Here is an 11,708-nt window from a genome sequence, read left to right as displayed (position 1 = left end):
AGAAACCATCAACTCCCACGCCGCCCCCCTCCACCCCAGCTCAGTGAAACCCCAGCAAGTCTCACTAAAAAGATGCACCCAAACCACATGGATCCCTCCTCACCCCCTCAATGAAAGCAGTATGTAACAATGTGAAGTAACTGGAAGGCGCGAGGAAATAAATGCACGTGTTTTCTCTTTTTGTTTCCTTGGTGGTTGGAATTCTCAGAGTTGGTTTCAGTTGTGGTTAGTAATTTATTCGTTTCCTCGGTCAAAGGGGCGTCAAGAGGTGGATCTCTAGTGCAGACTCGAATCTAGCTGGAGCGACAGACCCCTCCTCACAAGTTTCCCAGGACCAACTCTTCCGCTCACCAGGAGCGGGAAGAGCCCTTTCTTGTAAGCGGTCCAAACTCTCCATTGTACAAAAGCGCCCCCCACTCCCTCCGCCTTTGCACACCACCTCTCCTAGATAAGTATCAAGTTCTCCAGGAGCCCAACTTGCGCTTGGCCACAGTCGCACTGCTTAGTGCGGAGAACAGGGTCTAAGAGGGGTACGGGTAGAATCGGGAGGCTCTGCACCCCATTCCTACACCCTCGGGCTGGGATCCCGGTTTCTGGCAGCCGCGGAAGGCTGGAGCCTGCCCAGATGGTGGTTATTTCTCGAGAGAAAGAAGGAGAGAGAGCGCACCACAGTCTTGCACTTTGGGTCGGAAGTGCGCTCTGTGTGTGTGTGTGTGTGTGTGTGTGTGTGTGTGTGTGTGTGTATGCAGAAGAGGGAGGGAAAAATGCACCCTCCATTGCCCGTTATTCCCTTGCACCGGCCAAGTCCTCGCCAAGCCTCCGGGTGCATCCTTCCTCCTCCACCCCCTCCCCTTCTTCCCTCAGCTGGGCTCGCGCGGCGCTGCTGGAGCAGCCAGTGAGAGCAACATCCTGGAAAGAGGGGGGAGCAACAGTGCCCCCCAAAAGGGAGAAAAGGCCCCACCCTGACACGTTTTGCTGTTTGCAAGTCCCTCGCACACCCCTCCGCACCTCCTCCTCGCCCCCCCTCCACCTCAGCCCGCTGCGCGCACATCAAAGCGCCTCTCCGCCGCGCACAGTGGCCGCGGCTCACTAATGGGATTGCAGGCTGGTGCCTGGCTCCGCTGCTGCCGCCACCGCTCACGCCGCTGCTGCCGCCGCCGCCCGAACCCGAGCCCGAGCCCCCCGCCAGTCTGAGCCCAGAGCACCCGCGCCTGGGACTCCAAGCCGCGGCGATGATTCGAATCTTTCCGGATTTCAGCGTGCAGGTGACGGCCGCGGCGGCCGGCGGGGCAGCCGCTGGGGTACCGGCCGGTGCGGGCATGGGGAGGGCCGGCGCCGCGGCCAACGGCACCCCGCAGAACGTCCAGGGCATCACCTCCTACCAGCAGCGGTGAGTAGTCCCGTCCGAGCTGGGAAAGTGCCCCCGCCCCGGGCCCTGGGGTGGGACTCACTTTGCTCTTGTTTTGTGCCTGAGAACACACATGCATACCGTTAGGGCTCACTTTGCCTGCCCCTGTGCTATAGAAGATGGAAAGGGGAATTACACAATCCGAACTGAAAAGCACTCTAGTGCACTGGCGAAGTGAAGTCATCCTTTGCCCTCTGCCAGGCCCTGAACGTAGAGCCTCAGCCCCAGCCCCGAGTAGCCAGAGAGTTCCAGTGAAGTCTGAGATGCCACACTGGATGCTTTTGCAAAGTTTGAGCTTCCTCGCCCCTTCCAGCAAACGGTTCTCAGTGTCTCTGCCGGTACGAGTCCGCGCTGACGGACAGCAAGGGAAGCAATTGATCATCGGAGGCTGATTGATCATTTGTTTCCAAATAGGATAGAAACGATTTTCATGTGCAGCGATAGACTTGCAATTCTACCTAAAAGTGTGATCATGTCACCTGTTACTATAGGGAAATACAAGATGAAATCCTAATCTCTTAGGCGCTGTTAAGTATTCATCTTAAACGCATTATAATGCAAATGGATGAGATTCCGAGAAACAAGTTAAGAAGCAAATTTTATAAAAGTTAGCCTCCGTGATGAGAAAAGTTTTAAGATAGAATTTGCTTACATTTCTTTCTAAAGACAGTCTCTACATCCAAAAAATAATTGTCATTGAAACACTGAACACTATTTGATTCAGTTAGGAAATGAAGAGAAATTAATTTACCCCTAACAGCTCTTTAATCCTAAAGTTTTTCCTTAAGGATAACTTTCGGTGTTCCACGATTTTACTGGAAATGTGATCTGCAAAAACGCTATGAGAAAAACCAACAATGTAATCGAAAAGGTAAACTCTCCATTCATGGGGCTCAATTTTATGGTAGATGGAAGGAAAAAACCAGAGCACACGAGAGTGTGAAATTAAATATTTGTGTTTCCCAGATTGTACACGATTAAACATCTGAGAGATGGCATTTAACTTAAAATATACACAATGCATAATTCAAATTCCCACTTTACCTCATATTTGAAACTTCATTGATTTAAGAACCTCTGGTTTGAAACAACTGTATTTAAACTGCAAAGGTTATAGTAATCTGTCATTGCTATATTTTGTGCCTTCTAACCAATGGCCCAGTGACCAGGTCTTGCCTAACACAGTATATTCCAAGTTCATGTAATTGCAAATATTCTGTAGAAGACTTCATTACATGCTCTGCTTATTGTCAAAAGTTTTTTTAAAAAAAGAAGTCATTGAAAATAACTCAAAGGGGGCTAATCTTTGTCAAAGAGATTTTTTTTCTTAAATTATTTTAGACTAGTTTTACTCCAGCGATTATAAGAGCCTTTAATAAAAATAGATCTGGGCATCTTTACGTAGAATACCAGTAAAGACCCCAATTTTTCCTTTTCATGGTTCGTGTATGTTTTTTGTCATTTATAAAACATTTAAATAACAATAGAATCTGGCGGTCACTTTAACTAGGAAGTGTAGGCAATAGTGACAATAGTGTGGTTTGTGAAGAAGAGATTCAAGGGTCAGAAATGTCACATGGCCTTTGGACAATTCCAGGGACCTCCAGGGACTGGAGTTGACCTGTAAGATGTAAATTGGGCATAAGGGGCTGTCGTGGGTCTTTGGCTTTTAAGCTTTTTCTTTTTTCTTAGCTTTGGCATTGTCCTTTATAAAAATATGATCTTGGGGTTCACCTTCCTTCAAATCAGGTGCACCGAGGGGCAGCCCCTCAAGTGCCTGCCTCAACACTTCCCTTTAATACTTCCTTCAGGGACTCAGGCCACTTGTGAAACCTCAACCCCACTGCTCTTCTCAAGACAGGGGCTTTAAAAAAAGATTTCTGAACTTTCTCCCTTGGAGTGCATTATTCCTGCCTGCGGTGTAGATGTTCTCTCTGCGGTGTAGATGTACTGACAGGAGGGAAGGTCGAAGTAGTGGTGGTGAAGTTTCCTTTGACTTTGATACTCACATCCCATGACACCTGTTACTGTCTTTAATTTTAGTTAATTTGGGGGCAGAAGAGATGGGCAAGGCATTGGAGGTAAGGCTTAAGCCAGGCATCTCCCTTCACAGTTCAGGGGCACGGGTTTCAGGGCTCTGAGGGCTAGACTTAATCTCCACCTGGAGACCTGGATATTTTTGCTAAAGTGAATTGTGACACATCATTAAAAACTGTAATCATTTTTTTTTTTTTGAGAAATCTGATGGGGGTGGTGGCCAGACTGGGATTTCAAGCAGTGGTCTGCCTGTTGAGAGAGCTCAGACTTCTCTCACTTGTCAGCCCTGGGCAGGACTGCCCTAGACTGGCTCTCCTGGAGCCAGAACTTCCTAGCTAGCCCCCATTTGTCTTAGAGGTAACACGCATCATTGATCCAATTCATTTCCCAACTAGATCTATTTCTCCTACCTGTAGAGTGTACTAACTACTACTCCAAAGAGTACCCAACCTCATGAAGATGCCGTACCATACACTTGTGTAATCAGTGGAGGTTCTGAATCCCTTCCCCACTTTCCCACAGAAGGGGACACCTAATGAGCATGCCCCATCCCATCCCCAACTTTAAACCTTCACCTAAGAATCACGTTTTCCATCAGACTCTGTCACTTGTTCAACGTGGAGCTGTCTTGGGGGTCTTTCTTGCCTGCATAATGCAGGACTGGTCCTCTCAAAAAAGAGCTGCTCTCATTCTGCAGGGAGGCACAGAGGACAAACGCTCTGCCCAGGGTCTCTCCAGGTAATAGGAGTCCAGTGGGCTCTGCACTGAGTGGCCATTTCTCTAGGCCTCGCTGGGCAGTTTAATGGGGAGGTGACTGGGCTGGATTTCAGAGGGCAGTACTCCAGCCCTAGGAAGCAGAACCTGGCTCTGCAATGGCATTTGTGTGTAACTGCATCTGAAGGCATGGGGATTGGCCTGTGAGCCCTGGGGTCAGCATATCTGTAGGTGCTTGGAAAAATGCAGATGTTCCAGCTCGGGCTCCTGGCTGAGGGCGCCAGAGTCACAAGGTGTGGGTCCTTCCTCCTTGCTCAGAAGCACAGGGATGTTGGGCCTGCTGGCCTGGACCAGCTTAAGATCTGTCACCTCACATGCTTTTATTTCCACTGTCCCCCCACCCCCACCCCAAGACGGTTCAACCCACTCTCTTGGCATTCTAATCCCCGCTCTCTCTTTTCTGCAGGCTGAAATACTCTAGAGAAGGGAAGTGTTTGAAACTGCAACTGAGTGGCGTTGTTGCGCCAGCAGCCAAGCTTCCCAGTCCCCAAATGAGAGAGAGGGAGGGAGAGAGAGAGGGACGCACAGAGGGAGGGAGGAAGGAAAGGAGGGGGAAGAGGGGGAAGGGGGGGGGAGAGGGAGGAGTGTGACAGAGAGAACAGAGACAGAGAGAGACGTCCAGAGACACAGAGAGAGGGGGAAAGGGAGGGTAAGAGGGAGAGAGAGGGAAGAGAGAGAGAGAGAGAGAGAGAGAGAGAGAGAAAGAGAGAGAGAGAGAGAGAGAGAGAGAAAGAGAGAGAGAGAGAGAGAGAGAGAGAGAAGGGGGAGGGGAAGGGGGTGTGTATCTGCTTGCAGGCGGAGAGAGCTCTGGAGCAAAGCAGCTGGAAAATGCCCAGAAATACTTTCCCAGTGGTCAAGCTGGGAACCCCCTGCGTGTCCTCCCCCTTTGGGTCCCTCCACTCTTAGGCCCCCCCACCCCCCACCCCGCCTGCCAGGATGGTGTGCTCCCCACCTGCCCGTGGGCCAACCCCGGTGACTGCGGCCAGGGTGCTTGCGGCCACGCGCCGGCCCGATCACCCGGAGGCCCTGGCCGGGTTGCCCGCGGGACCGCGCGGCCGCCTCCCCCGCCGCCCGCCCCTCCTCCGCCGCCGCCCGCGCCGGCCGCCTGTCTCCGCGCCGGGCATGTCTCGGGAGCCAGGGCGGCCCGGGCCGCGGGCGCTGTGCAGCGCATGGACGGCGGCGGCGGTGGCGGGCTAGCAAGGGGAGGACCAGGCTCGGGCGGCCGAGGAGGCGGCGACCTGCGGCGGGGAGCAGTACGGGCGCGAGGGGACGTCCGGCCGCCGGCGACGCTCGGGCCCCACTACTTTCCCGTAGCCTTCCAGGCTCAGCAGCGCGGTCACCGCCGCCGCCACCACGGCCACGGCCACGGCCGCCGCCCGCCGGGCCCCCAGAGCGCCGCGCAAGCCCGCACTCTCTCCCGCCAGCCCACGCACACGCACACCCCCGCCCTCCCCACGCCCCCCGCCCCGGGAGGGGGGGGAGCGAGGCAAAAAGTAAGAGAGGAAAAAAAAATTGCAGGAAGATGGCGCCCACCAAGCCCAGCTTTCAGCAGGATCCTTCCAGGCGAGAACGGTAACACTTTTCTGTTTATTGAACCTGCCGCCCGCGCCCTGCTCCCGCCGCCGGCGGGGTGGCGAGCTCGCTCCCTCCGCAGCCCGCCTTGGGGGCCTGGCCCGCGGTCCCGGGGGCGGGGGGCTGCGCTGCCGGATCCCCGCGCATTGTCCGCCCGCGGCGGCTGCGGCAGCGAGCGGGCTCTGGCGGCGGCGGGCGGCGAGCAGTCGCACCTCCTGAGCTCGGCGAATGGAGTGACTCGCTGATGGAAAAAAAAAGGAGGAAAAAAAAAGCAAAAGAGAGAGAGAAAGAAAAAAAAAGATTTTTTTTTTTTAAAAAAAAGGACAAACAAACCCAAAAGAGAAGGCGCTGTGTGCCGGGAGCCGCGGGAGGGAGGGTGGGGGCCGGGGATCCCCTGGCCGCCGCAGGTCCCGCGGCAGCTGCTCTCTAGGAAGGGAATGAGCTGGGGAGGGGGAGGGGAGGGGGAGGAGGTCGGGGCGGGAGCGGAGCGCAGGGCTCGAGGGGCAGTCTCCTAGAGCTGCTAGGCCGGGCGGGCTCAGCCAGGCGCGCCGCCTCCTGCGGCCGCTGCCCTGGGCCGGGCAACTTGTGGGTCCCCGACTCTGCCCTCCGCTCTCGCCCCCACTTCTCTCCACCTCTTCACCAGAAAAAAAAAAAAGATAATAAATAAGGGAGGAAAAAAAAAAAAGAAGAAACCCCTTAAGTCTAAATGAGCAAATAAACAGCAAGATCCAGAATGTGTCAGTGGTCTGAGCATCTCTACCCGGTTAGTTACTGTTTGGGGATGTGTGTTTGAAAAAGTTCCTGGTGAGAATTGCATATCCAGGCAAGGGGCTCAGTGGAGCATGTCTGTCTGAAGTTAGTTAAACTACTAGAGCCAAAGGGAAAGGGAGTTTGTGTTCAAAACATCCCTAACCATCCTACGTGAACAGCATTGTTAGGCTTCAGAGTGGCTGAACCCCGCCCCCTCCCCCCCCAGAGCCAACGGGCTTCCCTCCTGCTGCCCATCCAGCCTACTTTGTTTAGAAGCCTATTTGCTATTAATTGACAGCGTTAATGACATTAATTGCGTATAGCATATCGGTTTGAGCAAAGTGAATATCTCTTTCTGTCTCCAAGAGGAAAGCCTCAGTAGGAAGTATGAAATGTTACCCGTTGATTCAAGAAGAAAACAAATAGTCAAAGCTACACACACACACACACACACACACACACACACACACACACCACCCAACAAGCGTGGCTTTCCTCCCAGGCTTAGGAGAACTTGAAAAGAAGCCGAGAGAAGTGCTGAGATGCAAGGCTTAGTTATCACATGGGTACTTTTATTTTTGATACAGCACAGCTTTAATGTACCAAACGAAGATGGGAAGACACGCAGACAACTGTTCATTCAAAAACCTACCGTCTTCGTAGTTCCTTTCTGTCTGTTTGTTTGTCTTGGTGTGCATTGCCTTCATATAAAAAAAAAAAAGACAGCAAACACAATGACCAGGGTTAAGGAAGCAGCTTTTAAAAGTAGCTGCATAGTTGTCTGGTTCTGAAGTCTTAGGTCATTCCGTGAAAAACATGTACTGGAGAACGGGTCGTGTGCCATCTAGTTTATAAGATGTTGAATACTATGCACATAAACGATTTCTTTCAAACTAGAAAACCAGACATCTGAAGATAGATGAAAATGAACATCTAGTACTTAATACTTGTGTCTCATGGAGAATTCACATCTTAAATACTTTACTCTTGTAGATAAAGAAACCTGTTCTCAGAGCATTGTACTAAGCTTTGAATGATGATTTTTATTTATTAAGGTGATAAATACTTAGAAATCAGTTTACAATTGACCACATCCCCTTTGCCTCCCCATCACCCCCCCTTTCTCCTTCCCTCTTTCCCTTCCTTCCTTCCTTCCTTCCTTCCTTCCTTCCTTCCTTCCTTCCTTCCTCTCTCCTCTCTCTCCCTTTCCTTTAGCTACTTCCGTCCCTTTTCTGCTGGTAGTAAATGCATTCACTGGGATGGCCCCAGTAATCTCTCCTGCAGAGGCCTATTTGTGTGCCATTTTGGGAATTTCTCTGAGATAGGAATCTGGAAGATAGAATTAATTTCTAGGGGAAACTTCATAGCCTGTGCATGAGTGCGTTCTTTATCACCTGTCTCCATTTGGCATTCGAGGAAGGTAAATCAAAGTGTGCGGTTTGTTATTCTGCTCCACTTGAGAGCTGAACTAAATAACACTTGGTCTGAAATTCTGATTGAAGTTGTAGGAGGATATACTGTATTTAATTTAATGTCCTTTAATAGCATCTTGTTCAGCTTGGATGCTGTCATCTTAAAGGTTGGCTCCAAGAGACTGTAACCTATAGGGAGAGGGAGGAGCAGTAAGAGGGCCGGAGACAGAGGCTACATTATGGAAGAGAGGACCGAGGGAGGGAGAAACTGCTGGCAGCAGTAATAATAACCACGAACTTGGCCCATTAGCCAAACAGTTGTTTTGTACCCCAAGGGTTCGCTCTGTTATCAGGATCTTAAATGCTCTCAGCACGTTCAAGTGTAGAAGTCACACATATAAGTTGTTTTCCTTTTGTAATGAGAAACAAGAAGTTGCTTTTCATAGAACCTGCTTTCAGTTAAGTCAGACATTCCACCGTGGTTTGTCCTCTGCGCCCGGAATTGGCTGGTAACTGCTATTTCTCTGCAGTAACAGCCTAACACAAATATGTTAATGAATGATGATTTTTCTGTGGACCTGTTTTAAGTGTTTTTTTGTCCCATTTATCTAAAGAGTGGTCCCCAACTTACTGACCCCACACAGCCGTTTATGGGCACTCACCTGCTTTTCAGATATACACCCCCACCATCAAAACCAAGGGAAAGGTATCGTTTGTCTAGTCCGATTAATGTGTCAGGTGTCCGCATGTAATAGTGTGCGAAGGTTCTTTCTGTCCACTCGGTGAAGAGAGGCTTGTTCTTGTTAATGTCCTTAGTGACAGTTTAGCACCTCTTACAGGGCTCTGAATCATACATACGGAGAGTGTGGCTCTGGAGCCTGAATGAATAAGTTAAAAACCATGTGTGTACACACTTGTTTGATTTTCTTTAAACTCTAATAGGCTGCAAATTATATAGCACTGCCGCAGAGTTGTTCCGCTCTATGGACCTATAGCCAAGAAAATCAGAGAGAAGTGTCAAGAATGTGCTGTGCCCATGCTGTTTTGCAAGGCATTAAAGGGTAGAGGTGGTGGTGGGCACGTTTCTTAAGGTATTCCTACAGTGCTAGCTTAAACAGTGATGAATGGTGATATGTGTTGTCTAACACTTGCTTATATATATAAATAGCTCCACAAGATTGCCTAAATGATAATCGAAAATATGAAATAGGATGGCCTTCATATTACAAGGCCAAGGGTCTACAAATGGAAAAACTGAAATAATGAAATATTTCCAAGGCAACAGGCTGTCAACAAGAACTGTAATGCATGAGCAGGCATATCATAGATCCACCGGAGAGGATATTAGAGGGCGGGGCTCCAGAGTCAGGAGCTACAGAGACCTGTGCTACATAGGACCTCCCCACATTACAGAATCTTCTCTGATTCCCAATTTCTGATTTATGAATTGAGAGATACAAAGACATTACAAATATGCAATGTACCATTCACTAGATCTGATTTTAGATGATGAGTTAACTGGAATTCAACATCATTTAATGCTTTTATAAAAATAAAAATGTACATGTTATTTTTCCCAATTTGTGATATTTTGTGAATAAGGTATAGCATGTATGAGAATACATGCTATCATATGTGATGTACATATGTTTGGGAATAAAAATATATGATGGTCCATTTTCAATACAAAAATGCCTTAGGTAGGCTTAGGCTTACAAGTTACAGATAAGCAGGCAGCCACGAGCCCTTGCCCTAACAGCCAGGACTTGCTTGTAAAAGCCTCCTAGCTACCTAATTCAAACTAGAAACTGAGCTCAGAGTGGAAAATTACTAGCAGCCAAACTTACGGAATGGCTTGCTGGTGTGACAGAGTTCATGCATCTGGAAGGTCCCTAAGCAAACAGGATACTGGGGGAAGGATGAACGGGAAGGAAAGTCTTTGTTGAGAAATGTGGGGAAGCGAGCAAAAGGAGCTTCTCAGAAGGAAATAGTGAAGGATGGATGATGTTCAGAAAGATCATAGGATCACAGGCCCTGTACCAGTCAGTCAGCCAGTGGGGGGCCTTCACTCTAAGGGTAAGATGCTTGCCTCAGTCGCCTTGGCTGTGCCTGTTCACCAGACACCTGCTCTTGCTAGAAGACTGTTGGAAGTTTAACCCCGCTGTCCTTCAAGTCTCCAAGTGCATTCTTTGGGTGTGGACAGGGGTGATTTCCCCCACGTTGTATGTAGTATGACTTTTTTTTTTTACTAGAAGTTATGCATAATTAACATCTTTCTTGGCAATAAATCAGGATTGCATTGCCCTTTAAATATAATCCACGAATTAGGACAGTTTGATAGATTTAGTGATATGAGTTTTGATCGTCCCTCGCAATCCTTCTTCGCTGCAACCATCTCATAGCAAAGAGGTTTTATGGGAGCGCTGAAATTGCAGTGACCCCTTTGGTTCCCTGGGCCAGATCTGTGACTGAAGCCACGGGCATGCTGCAGTTTTGTTTACTGGAATCAGGATCAGACGCCCAGGGCCCCTGCTCTGCTGTGAGGTTTTCTGTGACCAGAGATGTGTGTGTGTGTGTGTGTGTGTGTGTGTGTGTGTGTGTGTGCGCGCGCGCGCACGCGTGTGTGTGGTATACTATGAAGCAACCATGAGGGGAGACATAAAGGCGTGTCTGTGAAGTGGTCATTTATGGCATGGTGGGGCTTCATGTGTGGGATTATGTATAGGGATAAAACACAGAATGCCTTCTCTTAGAAACACCCTCATGGGCTCTAATCTTGACCTATAGTGCCCCCAGTGTAAACCTTACTCTATTTCTTGCTTTTCTGAAATTGCTGTGACCTCTTCTTGTACAGAATGCTGCTAAGTTTAAATACTGCTGAGCACACAGGATACTGTGGCTCGCCCCCAGTGCCTTGTTTACATGGCCACTTTTCCCCTACATTGTAGCATTTCATTATTTTGGTTGATTTTTGAAAGTTCTGTGTAGCATTTGGCTTAGAATGTAACTCCTGGTGTTTTATACACATGTCTATGTGTATAAAATATATGTTGAAAATTTTAATAGATTGATTAGGTAAATATTACTGTCTGGCTTTTAAATACTCTCGTGGTCGCATGTACTGGAATTTTAAATCTGCGGCTAGGTAAGAACTTCCACATTCATGAGAAAACTGAGTTGTTTGCGTTAACGACGTGAGCATTGGCACAGTAAATAGTGGCCTTTTTCTTTCTTATTGGGCAGCGTAATAAACCAACTGTAACTGAACGGTGTTTTTACTGCGCTGGGCCTCATTAGCGTGAACAGGATGTTTGCACTATCAAGTTTGATAGACCCGTACATAGTTAGCATAATCTGTAGCAATGTTAGTAACAGCGTAGTGTATGAGCAGGGCATGGCTTCCTAAGGCTGCAGTGGCTGCTGCTGTCTCTGAAATGCCAGGGCAGTGACAACATCGAAGGGCACGCGGGCTTGTCGTCTGCATGCATATGTAAGGCACAGCTTCTCTGCAAACTGAACGGAACACCATGTGCTCTTACGTACAGAGTCACGAGGAAGAAGAAGAAGATTCCATGTTGCGGTGGACCACGGTGCTCCTGACCCCAGACTACAAGTCTTGGCTGCTTCCCTCACCATCTTTACTTATTGAGTCTCTACTGTGTCCTTGGCGGCTGGAGCTAAATAACGCATCCTGCAAGAGCCTTCCCTTTGGGTAGAGTTGCCCTTATGTTAGCCGTAGGAAACATTAGTCAGAA

The 11,708-nt window shown here is 49.2% G+C and overlaps 1 protein-coding gene across 3 annotated transcripts in view; it reads left to right on the top strand.

Moving 5' to 3' along the window:
- Window positions 1-1,192: 1,192 nt before the first annotated feature.
- The window catches only part of Npas3 (neuronal PAS domain protein 3), an 826,580-nt gene continuing 816,064 nt past the window's right edge, over window positions 1,193-11,708 (top strand). For 2 of the 3 annotated variants that reach the window (XM_085697644.2, XM_085697643.2), the window contains exon 1: window positions 1,193-1,390. In XM_085697644.2, the coding sequence (XP_085553770.1) occupies window positions 1,233-1,390 (158 nt within the window). In that variant the 5' untranslated portion in view covers window positions 1,193-1,232. The remainder of the gene's footprint in view (window positions 1,391-11,708) is intronic. The other variant, XM_085697646.2, reaches the window with a different exon arrangement.

The sequence above is a fragment of the Myodes glareolus genome, chromosome 11 (genome assembly GCF_982192425.1).
Source record: "Myodes glareolus chromosome 11, mMyoGla1.1, whole genome shotgun sequence".
In the NCBI taxonomy this organism is placed as follows: Eukaryota; Metazoa; Chordata; class Mammalia; order Rodentia; family Cricetidae; genus Myodes; species Myodes glareolus.
This window is presented reverse-complemented; position numbering and strand designations above follow the sequence as displayed.